Source organism: Vidua chalybeata, chromosome 4, assembly GCF_026979565.1.
Source record: "Vidua chalybeata isolate OUT-0048 chromosome 4, bVidCha1 merged haplotype, whole genome shotgun sequence".
In the NCBI taxonomy this organism is placed as follows: Eukaryota; Metazoa; Chordata; class Aves; order Passeriformes; family Viduidae; genus Vidua; species Vidua chalybeata.
Window position 1 is genome coordinate 19,322,272 of NC_071533.1, and position 23,484 is coordinate 19,345,755.

The following is a 23,484-nucleotide window of genomic DNA, read 5'->3' on the forward strand; positions in this document are numbered from 1 at the left end:
TACTGTACAATCTTCTAGAATTTAGGTATGGATAAAAGTTTTCCATAGTGAACTGAGTCATATCCAAGTATTAAAGTAAAAATTGCATGAACTTCACAGATGCTGTGTTTATACAGACCCAGGTGGTGAACACAAGCTTGGCCTCACACACAGCTTCTGCTTAATTGTGCCCTGATGCTGAAATTGTAGAATGCAGAATGCTTTGCTTCCCTCCTCCATCCCATAAAACACCTTCCAAAGAGTGATTTATACCCCCCAAAATCTTGGATTTACATGTCAATAGAAGCAAAGTTTTGAAAACAAGTCAGTACTGCTTTCCCTTTATACAATAACGGGATGTGTTAGTTCTTGGAAATATTAATTTCTACTCTCCACAAAAGTGAAATGTTACTGAAACTTTCCCATATGCATGAAAACCCCATGGACTCTGCAACATCATTTTCAGACAGAAGACCTCATGCCCTGAAGGTTTTCTGCACCAATCTAATTATAAGCAGTATCCATTAGCATGAGGCCATCTGTGCATTTCTAGTACTTTTTTTCCTTATTTTTCAGCCTTATGGGTTGCTGGTGCTGCTCTGCTGTATGCCCTGCTACCAGCATGCAGAGAAGAGTGGCAGGAAAATATCCCACATCTTGTGCTGCAAGAAAAAAATAACATTTTACATTTGTTTCACGTTTTTTAGAGAGACAAAAAGGAGGGGAAAACAAAAATTGTTTTTTGTTTTCAAAGTATGAACACCGTTTAATGTATGTATAAACACTTCAGAAGTCCTGTTTTTGTTTTCGTCTTTCATTTCCCAAAATATTCCAGGGCTGGGCAGAACAGTGTTTTGGGAGGAGAGTGCTTTGAAAAGTGGTTAGCTGCAATATTATTTCTGTTTTACAATCAGACATTTCTTGTGGCTAATAAACAGGATTTGTCCTGCAAATAAATGGCAAACAAATGAGGCTTTTTATATACTTATTTGCCACTTCATCCAGCAGAAGCTTGAGGGACTTCATCTGCTTCCAGGCTTAGGATTCCTGCCTTTCCTGACATGCCTAATACTGTACATGACAAGAAAGCCTTTTTAAGTTTTATACGCATGGTGAATTCACTTTTATATGTCTGTTTTGGTACCAGAGACTTAGTATGAATTCTTTTATCACAGCAGACCAAAGTTTAAAATGCCAGTCAAATTACAGAGCCAAACATTTTAACCAGCTGGTTAACTATATCCTTTTCTGTCAGAATCTTCCCCAGATTGGGGTGACTCCGGGTGGTGGTACAGTCTCTCCTCCAACCCGTGCCTTCAAAGAAAGACTCAGTAGTCTTCAGTCGTCTGGTCTCAAGGCAGTTTATTGCATGTTATCTCAAGGCACACAGACTCCCTGACATTGTCCCTGACTCCTTCTCCCTCTGCGTCTCTCTCCGTCTCCCTCCATCTTCGTCTCCCTTCGTCTCTGTCTCCGTCTCTCCCGCCCAAGGGGCTGGTGCCATCTTTTATATCACACATTACGTATTAAATGTTTATAGTTTTTCCCCAATGCCTATTACCTATATTGAACAGTGGCTTTCTACTCTAAACCAATCTGTGAGTGCCAACATCACCAAGAACATGGGGAATAGGAAGGAAAAAGAAGGAGGACAGGGCACGCCCAAATCCCTCCATCTTAGAACCTCTGACCCCCATGTACAAAACTCAGACCCCTCTGTACAAGGCCTAAAACCCCCCTGTACAGCACTCAAAAATCCTACCTTCTACTTTGTGATTACTTCTATTATAATATCTAAACTTTTGTGATTTCTTGTTCTTCCTGCGAAGTTGGTAAATTGTTCCATGGGTCAAACTCAAAACCACAGGGATTTCTGGATGCCTGCCAGGGTCTCAGAGGCTTCTGCCCTGGACCCAGAACATCCAAGAGTGTCTGAGGGACACCTTGGGTTCTGACACTTTTCTTCTACATGTAAGAAATTAGGTCCTTCAGAAAAGTCAAATATCAAACATACATGAAGCAGATGAGAAAAAAAAATCTTATTTGCTTGCTTATCACAACCTTTTTTATAGTTACAGACAGGAAAAATTCATCATGACCTTGCTACTAGCAATCAGCTTGGCAACAGCAAGAAATCTGATCTATGATTGCAGCAAAATTTCAGGAGGCTTCTGAAAGCTGTATTAAAGGGAATAAAAATAAGGAATTTCAGTGCATTTGTATTTGCACTGATCAAAGTGCACTCTCTGACCTGATTACTAATTATCTTTTTATGAATCTTAAAAGAAAACAAAACACAAATAATTTCCATGTAGCCAAAACATATTCCTAACATACTTTTTTCTTTAGATAACAAAGCAACTAGCACAGTGTTTTCTACTAGAAATTGCTTGCAGTCATGATAAGTAAAGCCAAAGCCATCTCCCAGAAAAAATGTACCTCTTCCATCACCATCACCCTGTCATCTAATTAGGGAATGCCCTTGATAACTAATTGTCTCTCTGAGTCTCCCACTGGGACTTCAGACTGATGGGTACTTTTTCATTTACTGGAGGAATTTACATCCCTTCCAAACTAGGAAGATGCTAATAACCACCACAAAGCATGCCGAACACAGGTTTGCACTCTAACAAACAAAGCTATTGGGCCCGTGGCCTTAGTAATATTTTCTGGGTAGCATGTCCCTGTTCCATTAACCATGATGTTTTATGGGGTATGCATCAATATCAAAAATGTTATTGCTGGGCACAGTTAAACCTTTGTTCATTTCTGTACTTTCAAGAACAGAGACAGATACCACATCACAAGATCATGAGAAATTATCCTAATTGAAGGACGTAGAGATACTGAGTAACATGAGGCAGCAAATCCCATTTACTGAGCCATCAAGTTCCTTCTCCTTGTGAAATCTAAGAAAGAAAACAGTGCTTGCTCTCTGTCCTCCTTCTCCAGTAAAAAGACAAGCGAAGAAACTCAAGTTTTTCTTCCAAAAGAATTCAAAAATCAGAATTAATTTGTTGATTATTCTGCTGATGACATTTTATGGATTTCGGCTTTATTTTTAAAAATTGCTTTAATAATTTGTGGTGAACCTAGGCAGTGACATGCATATACAGTATTCCATGCACTTTGTACAGTTTTCAGGACAAGTCTACTACTGCTACCCATGACCATATTTCTTCAAATATAATAGCTTTTCAACTTATTAGAGAGCAAAACCAGTCCTGAGTCATAACAACAACCCATTCTTTGTAGCATTCCTCCTCCTTTTCAGTTTGTTTCAAAGTCAGTCACTAAGGTTTATTGAGCTGGTAGTGACTATCAGAAAAACATCAGAGCACCACCGTGGTTCACGCTATTCAGGATTTTCAAGCACAGCATATCCAGTTATTTTGAAAATTTTGCCTAGGGGAAAAGGAGAAAAATAAGAATGAAGCCTAAGAGGAAGGTACTCTCAAGGCAGACAAAGACATTCAACTTTTCATTCTGGGAGCCTTCCAAAAGCCATGTGCAATAGACAGCATCCCAGCCAAGGCCTGCAAAAGAAGTCTAGCTAGATGTGCAGTCAGCCAGGGCTTAAAACCAAGAATGAAATAGAGTGGATTGGGCTGAGGAAGGGAACAAAACCAGCAGCCTCAGGCCATGTCTAGGCTCAGCAGCCTGAGGATACAAAACACAGAGGATCAAGGAAGCCAGCAAGGGCAGCTGGCACCTCAAAGCTGAACTAGGGACTCATTAGTGAAGAACTGAGTCAAGGAGACAAGTGAAAAGGACAGGCAGTATCTCAAAAAAAGTTAATTAACTAGAAACAGGAGGCTGAACATTGTAGGAGGTACAGACATATTTGTAAGGGTGTTTTCCGTCTCATTTAATTTCAGCATACACCCACAGCTCACAACAAGAAAGACATATTTTCCAATAGTTCATGCTATTTCTGAACATATTGAGTGTCTCTGACACACTAGATACACAATTTAATTCCCCAGTTCATCTCTGTTCATGTTACTCCTTCATGCTGCCTGAACTTCACTAAATATATGGAATTAATGCAAACAGGTATGCATAATTGTCTTGCTCAAGTCTCAAATGGTCTGACCCCAAACAACTCCAGTCCAGAAGCACTGAAGCCACATTATCACAGTGCCCTAGCCAATTACCTGTGCTGGGACGTGAGGAAGAAAGGCAACTGCTCAGTGTCATCCTACCACTGCATAACTTCCAGCTGCCTTGCATGCTACCAGACTGGAGGGTAGACAGAAAAGCTTGCATCTGTTAGCAGTTTTCAATGTGCCCTGGGAAGCTGATCTTTGGCACAGAGGCAGCAGGTTGTGCACTGCAGTACCATGGCACCCACTGGGCTGCAAGAGGAATTAATGCATTTCTTTCCACCTCCTCAATCTATGCAAAGTGGGACTCCAGTCTCTCTCTGCCAAGAAACAATCTGCTTGAGACACCATCTTTCAGTCATGATCACACCTCAGAGGGGAAAAAAAATCATGCCTTGTTGCCTTCAGAAGAAATGTTGTAAGCCCTGCTCATAAGAAGGCTGTCATCACAATCCAGCCTGAGACACCTCACTCTCTATCATTACAGCACTTTGCAGTGCTGTATTTATCCTTCATTCCAACATACTGGAGGAACAGCACACTTCTTTTGCAACTCTGGTGAGTGTCCCCTGCATAAAAATCCAGTTCCATGAGTTTTTACTGCATAATGAACGTCATAATTATATAGAAAACAGAAATTATTTCTCTAGCTTGGAAACAGCTCTGATAACACTAAAATAACCATAAAAAGCCAAAGGAAAACGTTAAAATCATGCCAGAAGGACCTGGAGAATCACAGATATCCAAAGAATCAGATTTCACGCACTGCTGCAGTTACCATGGTGTGAGAAACAATGCTCATTTTTAAAAATTTCAAAGGTTTATTATACCTTAACAAAATACAACAAAGGACTGAATAAAGAAAAATTACAGCGCTGGGAGGATGGGACTACAGTGCCATGTGCTCACTCACAAAACAGCTGCTCCGCCTTTTATACCCCTGAGGGGGTTGCAAAAGGTTACCCTAGCCCCTCCCAAGGCCTGCCAGTCAATTCTTCTTCGCCATCCATTGGTGGAGATTGCTTTCTTGCAACTTGATTGCCGGTCAGGTGTTGTCATGCTGTGCCTCCTAGTAACATGCCTACCCTCCTCCCAGCTGCCCTTTGCAAGGGGCACAGGTATACGCCCTCCCTCCACATGTCCCAACTACCGAGGCTGTCCAGTGGCAACAACACAAGGGGGAGGATTATGGGGAGCACAAAGGACATCCAAACAACACATCACAATAAAATCAATAAACTCTGCATAACATACACATAATATTCATCCCTTAATTGCGAGAGCCAACCATCTTCTTCACAGGTTTCTCCCTGTGGGATTACAGCATGGTTGGGATGGGGACAGGAGAGGGAAGTATGGATGGGACATTATGGCACAGTCTTAAAGGCCAGGTCAGTCTTGACATAAGATGAATTACATCTACTGCCTGTTACCTTCTAGGCAATATTTAACTGTTTAGCCTCACAGACCTATGCTCTAGCATTCCCAGTAGGGTCCTGGAAAGAGAATAGCAGCACTTTCTGTGCCTTTGGGGTGGTAACAGACAGTGTTGTCCTAAAGGAAAGGTCAAAGAGAGACCATGCTAGATTCCTGCCTCCTGCCTCTTACCCTACAAGGCTACAAAATTGAGGAGGGCACACAATTCAGCACCTTTTGTTGTCCTATCTTCCCAGGGGCTTGACTAGCACAAAGGAGAGGATTCACTGCTAGTGCATAGCACACATGGCATTCTTCACCCCTTACATTAGGAGAGGAAGGAAGGGGAAGTATAGGTGACAGTAGATAAACTGCTGCATTTTGTCAAGGGACACCTCTTGTCCTTAACTGAAGGGAGAAAGAGCTGTGGTCCCTATTTCTGTGTCCCTATTTCTGTGGAGGGCAGCTCACAGTTCTTGGGGATCAGGCACACATGATAAGAAAAGCTCCTGGCCTCTCTGCAGGGGTGACAGTGACTTTGAAACAGTGGTATTATTTAATTATCAAGATATTATTTTGGACTGAAAGAGGGAAAGGTAAATCACTGCATCAGATCTTAAGAGCTCTTCTGTGTTATGCATGGAAAAATATCTAAGCAATCGACATTCAAGCTCTTAACTTGAAAGGGGAGTAGCACTGGTTAATGTTAACAATTGCTCTGTGTTACACTTGATTAAAATTTAGTGTTTACAGAGAAAGAGAAAAAGGTAGGAAGTGGCAAAAGGAAGGAGGAAAATAAAGCATACCCTAAGGTAGTGTTTTTCTTGAATCCATGATTTTTTGTTTGGACAGTGTGGGGGGCAGAGTAGCTTTCTTTTGAGATTCAGGATTGAGAGGCTAGAGCTAGAAGGGTTGTTCAGAGAGAAGCCTCTTCTCTCTGATCTGTACCGGTGTCATTCTTTAATTCTTATATAGATGTTTAAAACTTGACACATCCACTCTTCCTTTGACTCACACTACAGCCAGTACACTTGGTTGGACTCAACTTCCCTCTCAGTCCACCTTATTACACAATACTGCATAACCTTATCTTCACTCTTGGTGTTGGGGTCACACCTCTACAAGGTTTGTCTACTCCTCAGAAGGCTGTTTAGGGGTATACTTGTTGATATCTCTTCACTTTCCCTTTCTCCCTTTGGAGATTCCCTACTTGCTCCCAGTCCCATCCTGACAGCCAGCCACAGGCCTTCCAACAAGGCCCGCCTTCCCAAGCAGCTAGAAGAAAAAGAAGGAAAAAGGAAAGACAGAAAAAAAAGAGAAAGAAAAAAAGGGTAAAAAAAAGGACCTTACCTTCTTCCTGAAAAAAAAACAAAAGCAAATAACCCACCTGCATTCTGGGGACTCTTTTACCATTGGGTTGGCTCCGCTGCTTTTTGTGCCACCACGTCGGCGCCTCTTGGTGTACCTAGCATGGGCGACCATCAAAAGCCGCTCCCGTGGCTTCCCGTGATCGCTTGGCTTTATGACGGCAAATACCACAGGGAAGCTGGCACAGCCCAGTGCTCTGGTGCCTTCCAGTGCTGGGTGGGGCAGCTGCTGAAAGCCACCCACGTGGTCCCCCTCGGTTTCTGAGACCCCCTACACAACTGAGGTAGCCCCCAACTCTCAGCAGCACCGTATGCAAACTGCATTCACTGCTGCTTCTGCTGGGTCAGGAAGTGCTGGGGGTTATTGTGCTGGGTCCCCGCTGGTTGCCACAGACTAGCTCTTGTCCATGGTTTCCTGCCGCCGGTGACCTCGCGCCGTGGCTTTTTCTACCCCTTTTTTTACTCGCATCTCACTTCCCATGGTTCTCCTGCTTCCCTCTTAAATCTGTGTCCTGCTCACAGTTTCTTCCCTTCCTGTCTCTCACTGACATCCTGCTTTTTACCATTCCCCACTTTCCTCTTACTTTGTGTCCCGCCCTATATCTGCCCAATACTCTTTAGCTCTAACGGACCAGAATCGGGTCCCGTGCATTACTTGCCTGGAGTTGGCATTTGTGCACTCAGAATTATGGGTGAATAATCTGGCCAAAACAATTATGAGGATGGTACACACCTTCCCCCTCTTCTTTTTCATTACTCAGTCTCTTGTTGTCCCCGGGGTGTCGACCTGCAATCGCTGATGGTCCTAGGAGAAGTCGATCGAGCCGTCGAATTTGCAGCAGGGCACGCTTCCCTTTCGAAATCTCCCAGGGCCACGGAGACGAGGTGTTTCTCCTGGACGAGCCCCATTTGTGAGAAATGACACTCACTTTTAAAAATTTCAAAGGTTTATTATACCTTAACAAAATACAACAAAGGACTGAACAAGGAAAAATTATAGTGCTAGGAGGATGGGAGTAAGCTGTCCTTTGCTCACTCACAAAACAGCTGCTCTGCCTTTTACACCCCTGAGGGGGTTGCAAAAGGTTACCCTAGCCCCTCCCAAGGCCTGCCAGTCAATTCTTCTTCGCCATCCATTGGTGGAGATTGCTTTCTTGCAACTTGATTGCCGGTCAGGTGTTGTCATGCTGTGCCTCCTAGTAACAAGCCTACCCTCCTCCCAGCTACCCTATGCAAGGGGCACAGGTACACGCCCTCCCTCCACATGTCCCAACTACCAAGGCTGTCCAGTGGCAACAACACAAGGGGGAGGGAAAAGGGGATTACAGGGAGAACAGAGGACATCCAAACAACAAATCACAACAACATCAATAAAATTTCTCATAAAGTATATATAATATTCATCCCTTAATTGCGAGAGCCAACCATCTCATGACCCATCTATAATAATGGTTAAAAGGTCAGCTCTCATCTATTAATTTTCACAGTAATTGTTCAGATCGAAATTTGACCTCCAAAATCCCCCAACACAAGCTGTATTTTTGGTTCTGCTTGTTCATGTAACTCAAACAGCTGCTGGCTACTAAGTGTTCTGTAAACTGACCTGTTGATCTGGAAGGGAGCTGCTCCTTCCCTTCCCTGCCTCCCAAACCACTCCCTGAAAAAGGCAAGGCTGTTCACAGGCACCAGACAAAACCATGCCAGTCATCACAGGCAGTGAGCAGAAGGAAGTATATGAAATAAAACTCACATCTTGCTGCTGCCCACTGAAAAAATATAAATTCCATAAGATGAGCAATGTCAAGAAGCCAGTGTGGCAAAATTGTTATGAACAAGTTCGGTATGGTTAGAGCTGTTAATACACTTACAGTTGTGATAAGCTAATTATGTTAATAAATGTTAAACCCTTGCTGTACCCCCCACTGTTAACCCCCTCACATACACCCTTGTTGTACCCCTCACTGTTAATTCCCTTACATACACCCTTGTTATATTACCCCACTGTTAATTCCCTTACATACACCCTTGTTATATTCCCCCACTGTTAACCCCCTTACACACACCCTGGTGGTACCCCCTTTACCTGTACCCTTATTGAATCCCTTGGGTATTGCCTCTGCTGCATCCAAAATGGCGGCCAGAAACAGTCCAGCAAATATGCAAATTAAGCAAAGCTCAAGAAAACCCAACAAAAGACCCTAGAAACAACGAGCTAACCTAAAATTTGGAAAACTAAGTGACTATATCTACTGGGGAGAAGTCCCTCTACCCCACCAACACGGTTTTAGAGGTCACTACCACCTAAGTGTAATTGGACTAGAATGAGGACCCAAGCTGACAAGCCAGAAGACGTCTTCCTAGCCATGCCCGTGAGGACGGAAGCCCCAGTTCTGCTGGGGCAGAACTGATCACCTCCTCCTCTGCGTCGCCAAAGGGAGCAGCGGCAGTGTGCGCGACCCCTCAGGCCCCCACCCAGAGCTGATCACTTAATAAAGGCCTAAAAAGGGAGCTGGTCTCCTGTCCCTATTTATTTCAGAAATGGCATTAAAATTAATTAGACTGAGTAAGAAAGGAAGACAGAGTCCATATTTCACTGTACCTCCACTGGAGGAGGGAATGAAACAACAACCACAAAAAAGAAATTTACAGTACAGTAGCACTTTGTCTTGATGAAAGCAAGTGACCTGTGAAATGGGTAAGAGCTGTGTGTACAGCTCCTAGTATGTACAGATGTCTTAAGAGTCAGTGATCAGATATAGAAGATAAGGAGTGAAAAGCCAGAGGGAATAAACAAGCTCAGGCAGGGATTGCTGTATTGGTGCTGCTAATTTCTGGCTGAGGTTTCTCAAAGTACAGCCCATTTCACACAGTTCTGCTCTGCAGTGAAGCCTCAGCCACAAAAGAGATTGTGATGGACATTTTTCACCCCAGAACTCCCCGTAAGGAGCAGCCTTTATTAGTCAGGCGCTGTGAGGAGACCGGCCGACACGAAGGTCACTATCAGTGTGTCCCTGGCCTGCGCTTGCAACACACATCTCCGATCAACATCGTTTACAGAGGCAGGCCCTTCCCATCTCCCACTGCCATTGTCCTTCTCCAAGGGTACAGAGAGAATGCCAGGACACACCACAGTACACTACATGATGTGTTATGGAACTGCATAGTCCTGGCATTAAGCTGAATATTTATTTAAACAAAAGTATTTTAGGATTTGAGGGCAGCAGGCAGAGCTCTGTTTCACACAACACTGTACAGGCTGCAGACAGCAATGGCAAACCAGCTGTGTGGACTTCCTGAACACTAACAGGACAGCTTCTCTCTTACATAAGAGGGCAGATTATTTCTCTTTGATTTGGTAACAAATTTGATAGCTGGAATTGAAAAGGGTTACACCTACACGTAAAATTTGTCATTTTCAGCCCAGCTATTTTTAACTAGAGGAATCACTCTTATAACCATTTTTACAGTAAGTAACTATGTGTTCTTCTCAGGTGAAGATCTCAGCTGGCTTAAAAAATGCTGATAACAATCCCTAAAAATACACCAGAAGAAATCTAACATAATCCCAAAAAAACATTTCCCATGCAAAGCTTCAACAGGAGAGAATACAGAGGTTGTGACAAAGCTTGTATTTGCCTTCCTTGTAGACATGTCTCAAAGTGGCTCCAGATTCAAAGTTATTTTTTAATAACCTGTTGACTCAGAAACAGTTTGACCTACTCTCTTCACAGTTTACAAAACGAACACCCAGGCATGCACTGTCCTGGTACCATTTTGCAAGCAATACCCTTGCACATACTTCGATAAGTGAACAGATAACTCCTGCAAGCCTGTGCAGCTGGTTGATCATTTAACTGCAAGCAAATGTCCACCTACTACTTAAGCTTATCTGAACACCATGAAAATCATCTGTGCCTTTCATAACTACTCATTTATGCTGTATTTTCTGGGGTGTGAAAACCCTTCAAGTTTTCTCCAAACTTTACAAAAGCCTTCCCCTTGCCACAACAGCCAACTGGCATTTTTCAAGTAAGACTTCTTATTGCCTAATCAAAATTTTAATAGCACTAAGCTTGATCTAATTGTGAAATACAGACAAACTTAGCTATGAAGACACGTCACAGTTGGATGGATTTTTGTAGATCTGGGTTCATAAGTTATACCAGTAACTTTATTTGGAAACAAGAAAGTTTGGTGAATAAATCTGCTAAGTAATGATATCCATCTAATTTCTCTAGAAAGTACTGGGGGGATTTTGCCCTTTCTGTAGGAGACAGAACAAATGAACCTTTCCACAAACACCACAAAAGCACTGTTCACAAAGGACTCAGCAGTTCCTGGTACAATACACCAATATGACCTTTGTGGGGGCAGAGATATGGAACAGCAAAGGTGTGACTTATTTATTTATTATTAATTTACACTTAAGCTGTGATTTATGAAAAAGAACATAAATACAGCTCATGAGTCAGACCTGGTGAAATCTAAATGTCCCCAAAGAAAGCACAGCAATGACCAGAAAAAAGGGACTTTCTAAAACAATAGCACCTTCCTACACAACACTTCCTGAACCCTATCCTTGTGCGCCAGACAACTTTACTAAATAGGGAAGGTATTTTACACAGTCCACATACAACCTACAGCTGAAACGTCTGCACTCAAGGTAAAGCACAAAGCTCTTCTCCAGTGCATCATCAACACTTTCTATAGCCCACAAAACAAAAGGAAGAAAGAAAACACATGGCACTCCTCTTGGAAATGGCTAAACCTCCTCTTCACTGAAGGCAAGAAAAGTGGGAGACATCAAGACAAGTGTGTGAGAACTATACACCAGGGATGCATGTCAGAGAGCATGTTCCTCCTCTGCATTCTCCAGTAACTTTACCCACTCATCTTGTAGCTTCTTAGGAAAACATAAAGAAGAAGTGCTGACTGCCTGCAGCAAGAGAGATGAACTGTTAGTGACCCACATGGTCAAGGAACGGGGCCAACCACCACTTATTCCACCTACCACCACCAGAGATTGTCACATACAGATGAATTACATTGAAACTTGCATAACTCTCTTTAAAATGATTTCTCAACTTTCCACTGCAGAAGTGGTGGTCTTTCCTATGGTTGATCCACCACTTCAAGGTGGATGAGGGGTGTGAATAAAAGAAGAAAAGAAATCTTCCAGGTTGTGTGCTATGACAGGGAATAAAACATAAAGTCTGCTGTTACTTGCAAACTGGTTGGTTTTTTTTTATGGACAATCACATTACTTAGTGAGAAGCAGAAACTTTGGCAGTGTATGCTTTTGGCCCAATCTTAAAAGCAGATGAAGTTCTCACTTCTCAGCATCCATTACAATGAAACTGTCAGAAACCACCCTAGCAAACAAAAGTAAATCTATGTCCTAAAGACACTGCAATTATTTTCTACAAGCATACCTGAAAAAAAAAACAGCTGATCATTTCACTTTATATTCAACATAACTGGATTAGAAAATCATAAATAGTCCAGAATTTACCAAATACATGAGAAACATTTTTTCTGCCTCTTGTAACAGAACTGCACATCTGGGAGCAGGTAAGAAGTGAAGCCAAAGGAAATGAGGAACAAAGTAAGTAAACTAAGAAACCAGTTATCCAGAAAGAAAGTGCATTGAAGGGTGAAGACTTTACCTCTCACTTACCCTGGTAAAGCTGAATGAACCTGGGATGTAAGGCAGACGTGATAATTCCATCTGGCAGCTCTCTCAAAAACAGTTTCAGCAGGCTGGCTGCTGAGTACACATCACCATCTTTAACGAGTTCCACCTCTTCCCCACGTTCATACTGCAGACGCAGCTGCTCCACCATTTTCATGCTGCCATTCACTCTGAAGAGACCTTCCTGTGTCATACCTGTAATTATATATTAAGATTGAGCTGAACCACCACATCCCAGTGACATGATGAAACAGATATTCTCGTCTGAATAACATACATGTAGTAATACAAATTAGTGTGATTAATACACCACAATATAAAAAAAATACTATTCTATCCTCAGAAATCCCCTCTAGTCAGGTAGTTAGACTATGTAAATAACAAATACTAATGACAACATCTTGAGGCCTGGGATACTCTTTTGAGAACCCACAATACTACAATGCCACTAAGCTGTCTCACACCATGAGAAATCAACTGAGACCGACACTTTCCACTGGTATATTTCAACAGAAAAGGAATCTACAAAACCCTTCAGTTGTTTCATTTTTGCAAGTAGCCCATTACCTTGAGCAGGACTGCCATACTCACACATTTGGATTACTTCCAGCTTCATTGACCATCATGAGGCAAAAACATCTGAATACGTGCTGAATGCAGCAGTAACTCCATAGTAAGTAGGAAATCTCAATAAGCAAATAATGTATCATGGACAGCACAAAGCACAAAGTATTTCACAATGAAAAAGAAATGGTATCGATCACTACAGGTTTGTAAAGGAGATGTACAAAAAAGGAGGCTCCAACAGAGGAAGCCACTAATCATGCTAAATTGAATAGCACTTTTTAGGCATTTCTTAAGATTCAAAACCTTCTGGGAAGACCCTAAAACTGACCTCTGTAAATTATTTTTTCTCTAGAACATTTTCACTGCAAAAATTCTGCCTTTCTAATACAGTGTCTATATATATATATATATATATATATATATATAAAATACTGTCTATAGACCTGTTTGTTCTTCCTCAGAAGCATAACACTAAGAGGATTGAATGTGTATTGTTTTCATCAGTTCAGACTAGACATCAAGGAACTGCAATCTGACAGAATGCTTCCAGTCCAAGAAATAAATTCTGAGGCAACAGAGTTTGTAGAGAAAAATAATCTCCTTTATTGGACTAGAAGACAAACTGCTCTAGCAAGGGGATAAAATGGACAACCACTCAAAGCATTTTACTTGACTAATATGAGATACTGCTGGTAGAGTTTGTATTCCTGCATTCAAAACAAAATGCATTCTCATGTGACATGCTGTACTGCCATCTCGAGGGCAGAAAACACCTCATCCCAATAAAGATTTTCGTTTTTGCAATACTAGGTGAGCAAAGCCACAGCCTCCACACAGATCAAACTTCCTTCCTCCTCTCTCACTCATTTATGGAAATAAAGAGAGGCTAGAACACCCTGAAAACAGTAATTAGAAACTACTAAATACACCACAGGGAAATTTGGCTTCATCTATACATTTGGAAATAGGCAGCTTAATGCAAACTTAGTTTAAGGATGTAGCGGCCCAACAGTCAGCTCAGCCTGGGTGTCTGGGCCTTTGTTAAAAATGCTTTCACAGTTAATTTTGCCATTAGTTCACAAAACAAACCTAACACAGACATGGGACACTCATTTCAACAACTCTCCATATGAGAGTGTATCTTTGAGATCTTCCTTGCATTTTTAAGAAAAAGAATGGCCTTTATCGGGGCCCAGATAATCAACTTGGCATTCAGAAGTCCAGCTAATCTTACTTCAGAATAGAAAACTTGGCTTGTTTAGTCCATATTTGGGACATAGTCGTGTGGGATTCCAATCTTTTTAAGGAACACAAAGCACAGCCCACAACTTCCAGTCAAGGGTGTCTGTCAGTTTCTGGTTTTGATTAAACCCTAAATGATGGAAAGCTTTTTCCATTCTTTCTCTTCCAGTGTCCTAGCAAGCCACTTTTATACAGGTTGAAGTAGATCAAGCAAGATGCTGCTGAGTAAAGGTAGGATCATGTTTCACATTTGCACTGTACCTTAATCCAAGCTAATTTTCAAGCCATGTTTGCATCTATGAGCTTCTGAGGATCTACCAAGATACAGTCATAGAATCTAAGCCTCTACAGTTGGCTTATCATTACTGAATTAGCTAAAAGAAAACCTTAGGGTAAAACCAGATGCAGCTCCTTAGAAGATGACATTACCACCACAAAACCTTTTCCATTGCTGACCAAGTGCCATACAAGACATCTGTGCACCAGTGGTGCTCTAAGTTTCTACAAGGAAATGTATCTCAACAACAGGAACTAAAGTCCCATTAAATGAATGCAAAAAGAAGCTAAGAATTGAACACCTACTTCCTTGAGGGGATTAATAATAACTGGAATATATCTGAAAGCCCGTAAGAACTTGTATTCCTTTCCAGTAATATTCTCTGATGGGGTGTGTGTGTATGTGTATGTGTGCCTGTGTCTATCTCTATACAGAAAAAGTGTTAAAGACAAATGTTTTGTAACTGGAAAATGACACAAACCTTCACAAATTGAATACATTTCATTTATATACTGAACAGCTTATTTATGAGTGTGCTGCTACCTAATGCTGTATGTAGTTCACCTTTATAAACATATTAAAAAGTAAGTTCAGCATCAAGGCAGAAATAAAAAAAAGAAGCAAACCACATACAGTAACATTCTTTGCCTGTGGTTCATGCTACAAAAAACCCACATTCTTCCCTTTGAAAAGTCTTACATAAAGAGTGCTGCTAAGGAGAAGCAACTCCACTAAGCTTACCATGCTGGGTGAGGTACTCCACTATATTCCACACAACTATTGGGATTCCATTTTTGGTTAGTCCCTGCTGCTGGAGCTCCAGAAGACTCACACCAAACACCTTTGGACAGGTTGTGTCCCTCTGCTTGTTCAGTGGAGACACAGCTATCTTTTTCATGTCCTCTTTCAATCTTACAGCCGATTTGCTTTGCTTAAAGGAGCAAAGGGAAAGAAAAGCGGGCATTAGTCACATTTGCTGCAGAAGGTTGTGTGGTCACAACACAAGCACATCCATCAACACTGGCTTTTATGCTCCATAAGGGTTTGGCCCCACTTTGTTTTAATCCACAGGAAAAAAACTCTGTGAAGTAGGAAAGTAAAAATGAACAGAAGAAAACACTAGAAGAGGAACAAGAATGTAGGTAGTCTGTAGGTAAGGGAGAAAGATTTTTGCAGACAAGCTTGTTACTAGAATAACAAGTAACTGGGAGTAAGCAGGCAGGAGACTGCAGTTGTTAACTCATGAAACTCACGTGGGTTACAAAAGTAACTGGTCAAACACAAACAATCCCCATACACCACCAGCAGCTCAGTTTGGCCCCAGGATGCCTGTCAGGGCAGTACTCTGGAGAAGGCACACTACACTCTTCCACATACTGTTTCCTAGGGATTCATTTTGGCCACTGTCAAGTGAGATGGATCCTTATGAAAGATTTTCTGTTATGTTTAGTATCTGCTAAGTCTGAAATTTAGTTACTGAGGTTTTAAGGTCAGAACGGGACTATGTAATCTAATCACACATAACAAGGTGGGGGTGGAAAACCCACTGCACAATAAACCCTTAATCCCATAGGTTCTTTTGGAGGCACAACATTCTCACAAGTTTTGAGTTGCAGTGACAGAGAAACCATGGGAGGATAATTAATAAAACCCAGCAGAATAAAACAATACATGATTAATTTATAGGACTGATAATAGGCAGAAATTATAACCAGCCTACAGGACTGCACATTTGGGAAGACAGTTCAAGGCAGAACAGAATCATCATCTACCACAGCTGCAATCACTCTGCAGGAACTGGGAGCCACCGCTACCACAGAGTTCAATCTCTTTCTTTAAGAAGTCCATCACTAGCATGTTGCTTAAAAATAAACTTATTCCTACTGTGTACTGTGTTGCATTGACAAACTGGTAGTAGAAACTGTACACATGAGGAATACTGTATAGTAACATAAAAAAGTGCTCTGACTCTTGCCTAAGTCTTGACACTTCACTGTGTTAAGACAGATTTTATCACAGCATACATATTTTATTTTAAAGAGGCCTTTAAAATCTCTTCACTTGAGATACAATATTTTTATTATAGTCTGTGAGCAGCATAAATATCTGCTATGTTGCTATTAAGCATGACTGTCCTTTCAGATATAAAATGATCTGGCAGTTCACTCACTTGGCTGTGCTTTTCCCATTAAACAGTTATTTGAAGCATGTGTGTGCTCTACATTCCCAGGTCCTACACAACACTAGTGTGATATTTAAGAAGGATGTTGCTTATATAAACATCACAGGTATGTTTTATTATTTGTGAAACAGAACCACAATATTACATTATTGTGACCACTTTATAAATATTTACAATGAACAATAGATGCAACAGTGTTTGAACTAAAACTGACTAACATTAAAATACCACATCTCTTTTAAAAAGACATGTTCCCGTTCAGGATTAAATGAATAATAAACAACATTTATTCCAGGCAGACACATGACAAGGTAAAAATCACGTAGACTAGGTTAAATTCAAAAGACAGCAAAAATCCTTTGAGCAGTTTCTGAGCAGCTGTGATGCTTACGGAGCTTTTCCAATTAAGGCCTCCAATTAGCCTCACAATCTTGCTCAGTTACAGGTCTCCAGCCTGTTTTAACATTTGAAAACCTGAGTCACTGAGTTGGATTTACTTGTGGAAACTCACTATTTAAATCCACATGAGAACCGACAGACATTTGCCATGTCCACAGAAACATGAGGAAATTTTTGAGCTTGCTTCAGGATCTGAAGAGGCTGTGCTAACTAGGAACAAAAAAAATTATGTGGTTACCCAAAATACACATCTAACCAAAATCAAAATAAAGCCATCCCCTCAAAACACCTCTGAAACAAAGAGTTCAGTGTTATGTTGCCTTATAGATGGAAGATCTGACTTTGCCCAGGGAAAAAGCGTCCAAGTATTAATGCCACTGTTGCTGATTTCCGAGACTGGGAAAGCAACTTAGATCATCCCTGCACCATGCCGCCAAAAAGTTCCGCCCAGACATTTGGAAAAAAGCTATTTATACGCTACAGGGACGCACTTTTACAGCACATCCAACAACTTTAACGCCGAGAACGCGACAGGGCAGTTGTTCTCGGGGTTTAAAAAAAAAAAAAAAAAAAGGGGGGGGGACTAAAAGAAAACCGCCTGTAATCGCCTTTACGAGTCTTTGCTTTTCCCAAACAAGCGGCAGCTGCCGAGCGGGGGGAAGGAGAAAGAAAGAGAAAGAAGAGAGAAGGAGAGAACAGATGGAGAGCGCTCGGGACGAGGAGAAGGCGCCGGGCCCGGACCGACCTCCCTTGCCCTGGCCCCGCGAGGGACCCCGGCGGAGGGCGGGAGGAGGAGGAGGAGGCTGATCCAGCCGCCATCCAGCCGGCCCCGCTCCCGGCCGCGCTCCGCCGGCAGCGCCGCCCCGCTCCCGTGCCCGTCCCGCCGCCAGCCCCTACTCACGCGTACGGCCAGCGCCCCGGCCCCCATGCCGGCTGCCGCTCCGCCCCGGCCGCCCGCCCTCGCTGCTCCCGGCGGGCCCCTGCCGGCGGGAGCCCCGGCCCCGAGGTGCCGCCCGCCGCCCCGGCCCGCCCCGCGGCCCGCGGGGGGAGAGTTGCCAGGCCCCCGCCTCCCGCCAGAGCGGCCGGGAGGGCTCGACGGGGGCGAGTCTGCCTCCCGGAGCTTCCCCGGGTTGTGGCGGTCGGAGCGCGGGCCCCGCGGCCGCACCGGGCGGCCCCCGAGCATCACGGAGGCCCCGGGCCGGGCAGCCGGGACCTGCCGGGGAGCGGAACCGCTCCGCTTGTGTGCGAGCCTGGGCTCGGGCAGAGTCGCTGGAAGTGTCGCCGCGAAGCCGCTGAGCCCAGTAACGTTAGCGGGGTGCGCGGGAACCGCAACCGCGCCCGCCCGAAGGGAGAACGGAGCCGGGGTAAACAAACGGGGCCTGGAGACCGGGCAGCTGGGCCAAACAAACCCCTCGGTGCCACGGCACTGTCACGGCCCCGCAGAGCAGGATGCGGTGCGACACCTGGCCCGAGTCTGGAAAGTGTGAAGCAGTCCAAGCATTGGCCCCTGTTATGGTTTTCCATCTAGGGATATGTTGGTGAAATAGGGAAAGTACAAAGCGAAAAGTGGAGGGGAGGACACCCCACGCAGCTAGTGACTGCCAGCCAGCACGGCACGGCAGTGGCAGGGAGAGGAACTGTATTTCCCCCACCAGTGCCCTTCTCCCCGTCACTGTCACCCGGAAGCAGTGTTTGTCCTAGAAATACAAATTACGCTTCAAATCAGAACTGTTGTGGCGTTTAACTTTTTTTTTTTTTTTTTTTTTTTTTTTGTGTGTGTGTGTGTGGGAGAAAAGTGCAACATATGTGCTTAATTCTATATCCACTCAGATGTATGCACCACTCAGCAGGGCCTGAGCATCATGGTAGGAGGGAAGGTCTTTGGAAATTGCCTCTCAGAAATACTTGACTCTGGCACAAGGACAAAAGGAAGTCAAGCCAAGTAGAGAAAAGGCAAGGAAGAAGAGCAATCTCTTTCATGTACAGTTTCTGTTTTCCTCTCGAAGCCACTCTAACCTGAAATTACAACTTTCCTAGCTGGTCAGTTTACAAAAGTTAGACATTGATGTTTTAATTTCACTTTGGGACTCTCAAAGTGAATTGATATAACATCCCCCCTCCTCTATCCCCCTCTTTACTGTAAGACTTTAACTTACTTTTCACATGAATCACACACAGCCCTTTTCTTCTTAGTCCTAATTGCAGCTTCACCAGGAAAACCAATGATGTGCTTCAAACTGTAATCCAGAGAGGGAGTGATGAGAATCTGCAACTCCTTGGAGACTGCAATGGGGGGTGAAGAGTTCAAAAATCAACCCACAGCAGTGAACAGCAGCTATAGCATTAGGGCTTTCATAAATACATGTTGAGAGGTAGCAGGTACATGCTCATTCTATAAAAAGCAAGACCAGAAATCAAGCTTTACCATCTGTTTATGAGAGCCTAGAAAGTCATGCTTTCTGTCAAGCTGCTGGAGCACTTGGGGCTATGACAGGCTAGTAACTTTTCTCTGTATTGATAAAGACACTTTGGTACTGGCTTAAAGTCTTGAGAGAGCTGAATGCCAGCATACTTTTTTCCAGTGTGGAAGAAGAATCAAACCCAGACTGAAACTTCCACAGTTGCTTTTGTCCCCTCTTGACTTTACACAGGGCCAACAAACCCTGTGCAGGGAAAGATTTACCCAGCCTAGAAGTAAATGGATTCCTTTCTGTACCTTCCACACTTCCTACAGAGACATGTTTCTATATATCCTGAGCATCTTCTCCCTGAGCTGAAGCACTGCCCTTCAGGGTGACTGCTCAAAATAAAGGTGTGATGAATGAGGAACAGCAGTATGTGCCACAGAAATCAGCCAAGATGCTGTGGTATTTGACTCTAGGAAACTTTATTCAGGAAACCTTCACTATTTTCCTGCAAAAAGTTCAGAAAATCTTTAGAAAACAAAAAATCAGAAGCAGTCATGCCTATCATAGAGAAGCAGAAAATTCCCCAAACCCAACAAGAAAAAAACACACCTCTGTATACCTCATATATATGCTATTTCATGTTTTCTGGCTAAGATGTTGCATCAAACAACTGTCTCTTCCCTTTTCTACTCTTGAGGAATGTAACACTGCATGGGCAGAATAACTGCAGGATGAATATTTGTGCAACTTATCATAGAATATGTCTAGATCCATGAGAGCTCAAATCAGAGCAAATGCATTGTGAAAGACTGGTGAAAAGTCAGTGAGACCCATAAGTTGTGTATATTGGCTTTTATCATAATCATGCCCACCTACCTTGGGTCACACAGTTATTTTCTGTATTTCTCAACTATGTTGTTGTATTTGTGTAAGAGCTCAATGGCTTTTTAACATGCCTGTCTTTTCAGGACAGCCAACAGAATAAATTCACTAGCTGAAATACACCCCTCCATCATCTTCTCTCTACTTCCACGTAACTGCTAAATGCTACTGTAAAAGCATTGCAAAGAACAGGCTAATCATGCAATGAATCAAAAAAGGAAAACATTTTTTTCCCTTCCACTTTTTTACAAATAAGACATTTAACCTCAGATGTTGAAACAACATTCCCAGAGGGTAAGAACAGCTGCTGTAGTGTTGGAAGTTCAAAGGAACTGCCTCGCACCTCTTCTGTGAATGATGCAATATGTTGCTTTAACCTGATTATTATTCATCATTTCCACAGTGACAGCAGAATTCAACACCCATTTCATAAGAGCCCACATAAAAGGCTGCTGTGAAATAAATGATTGCTGCCACCTCTAGTATCCTTGACCATTACTCTGTTCCCTCCTGGATAGCCTAAGTAGCCAGTCACAGGATACTTGCTATGACCTTCCAGGGCAGTCATGGGAAGATCAGCCCAACTAAACATGGGGCATACTTTAGTGAGTAAGACCTGGCAGCTACAGGTGAGAGCAAGAAGCAAAACAATAATCTGGAAGCAGCTGGAAATTGCCAGACCAACACATGAGAGTAGGTTTAGCTGAGATACTAGGAAAAACTCTTTACCGTGAGAGTGTTGAGGTGCTGAAATAGATTGCTCAGAGAAGTTGTGGATGCTCTATTCCTGCAAGTGTTTGAGACCAGGTTGGATGGAGCTCCGAGCAATCTGGTCAGTGAAAGGTGTCACAGCCCATGGCAGGGGTGTTGAAACTATGTGATCCTTGAGGTCTCTTCCAACCCAGGGCATTCTATGATCTGGCTGAGAGATTAGTCTGTCACTGAGTAACTAACTACTTCTCATCCAAAAAGTAGTAAGAAGACAACTTTTCTTAGAGGAAAAAAAGAAAAAAGGGCATGCAATAAAAAGTATGTGATTCACTTCAATGAAGACATCTGTGCAAAGGTTTTGGAGTCAAAATAAGGATGACTTTCCCCATGTTGTTCTTGTAAATGAATTAAACATTTTAAATATCTAAAACTAGTATTAATAAGGGGTGGTGGTGGTGGTTTTGCTTTTTTGAACAAATACATGGCTACCTTGCACTTCTGCATGAAAACCAGAAAGTGAAAGGGACTAGAAACTATCTAGTTTTCCCTTCATTTTGTTGTCCAAATGAAAAAAAAAAAAAAAAAAAACCAACAAAATCCACTAGGCAGCACATGAAGGACAGAAAATTCAACCCAGCATTTTTGAGAGCTCTGTTACTGAAAGATGGGGCAGGGATTTAGTGTGACTGTCTTCCAGTATAAACCCTACGGAAATGTCAGGTTGAATTTTTTATGTCTTCACATCACCTTTGCCTTTCAAGGCAGGGGAGGATGTAGACAGAGGAGAAATCTGATTTGGCAGTTATAATTCTAAAGAAAGAAAACAAATTGTTGGTCTTGAAACACAACTTGCAATTTTATCAAGCCTGAATAACATTGTTCTGCTGCTCAGTATTATCTTGTTATTTATGACATCCCATTTTATTTATACAAAATTTTGTTTAGAAAAGGCAGTATTTGTTGGAGGCACTCATTCCAAGTGAACTATTCTGAATGATGAGTCATCACAAACAGTACTGCACAAGGAATCAGTGATAAATAGGAAAAGAGGATTTATAAATAAATTACTTTTTATTGCAGGTCAACCATAAAAATGTACAGTACCTACATTTTGAAATAGCATTGATGGGGGGGGGAGTGATTAGAGCTATTAAAAAAACTATCAGTGGTCCCAAGTTGGTGATGAAAGGATGTATCACCTCATAAAATGGATGATGAAAAATGGGATTTTGTGGGCTCAGGTCCCTTTTATCCTCCCTTTATGTGTGCAAGACTGAGTAAATGCTGGCTAAATGAAGGGCTGAGTATGCTGAACACATGTCTTTAGCTTGGAGGAAATGGGAGGCTTCATTACACCAACATACAGAAAATAGATACGTATGTGACATAATATTTTCTACCAAAACTTTTCAGGGGCTGCCCATTGTTATGTTATGAAATGAATGAAGCCTGTTAATCATTTCAGCCAAGCTGCCAGCATTGCCAGCTAAACATCAGACCTGCAGATCTGCAGGGCCTTCCCTGGCCACATTTTAGCCTGGATTTCTTCCCTTGGCCAGTTGGGACAGAACATTTGTAGATATTTGATGACTCTTGAAGTTGAAAACAGAAAATAAAGCAGTTTATAGAATTGATTTAAATGTCTAAATCAATAGCCAGCTATCATCTGACTAATCATTAGCTCACTAATCTCTACTTAGTGACACACGGGTATTTTTAGAGAGAGGCTTGCCTCTTAGTGTTGCTGCAATGATTTAAAATTTGACTTGGATTTGCAAGGAGTTCAAATTGTTTATGGCCAACTACATCACAGAGGTGCTTTAATTTCAGCAAAGATAATAAATAGGTTTTTTCCACATCCCAGCATCCTTCAATAATATAAAATTATGTAAGAATTAATACATCTTGTGAGTTTGCAGGCTCTAAATAATAGCAACAAAAGGAGGTCCCTGAGCGGGCAAGGATCATGTAAATTCATTCTTGCGGGGGAAGAAGCGTGTTCATACATGACCTAAACTCGGTCTTGCATCCCCATCTTGTGGCAGAAGGGTGCAAGGAACAAAAGGAAAATCACACCGTGGCCGAGGGTAACCCGCTGTTTCACAGCCAACCAAGCAGCAGGGAATGCATAGGGAACGTCCTCGGCTCGGTAATTGCTGCCACGCCGTTTCTAATCCACACCTCATCAATACCCCTGCCTCATCAATAAACGAGACTCAAAGAAAATCCTGTCCTGGTACAAAAGACAAAAAGCAC

General features: G+C 42.6%; 1 protein-coding gene across 4 annotated transcripts in view; it reads right to left on the reverse strand.

Annotated features, from left to right (window-relative positions):
• FAM13A (family with sequence similarity 13 member A) overlaps positions 1 to 18,591 on the reverse strand; it is a 132,244-nt gene extending 113,653 nt beyond the window's left edge. For 2 of the 4 annotated variants that reach the window (XM_053939930.1, XM_053939928.1), the window contains exons 1-3: positions 18,129 to 18,210; positions 15,388 to 15,577; positions 12,546 to 12,755 (exon numbers count right to left, since the gene is read on the reverse strand). In XM_053939930.1, coding sequence (XP_053795905.1) covers positions 12,546 to 12,755; positions 15,388 to 15,577; positions 18,129 to 18,155 — 427 coding nt within the window. In that variant the 5' untranslated portion in view covers positions 18,156 to 18,210. Of the gene's footprint in view, positions 1 to 12,545; positions 12,756 to 15,387; positions 15,578 to 17,339; positions 17,386 to 18,128 lie in introns of those variants that run through there. The other 2 variants (XM_053939927.1, XM_053939929.1) reach the window with 2 other exon arrangements.
• Between the last annotated feature and the right edge of the window lie 4,893 nt (positions 18,592 to 23,484).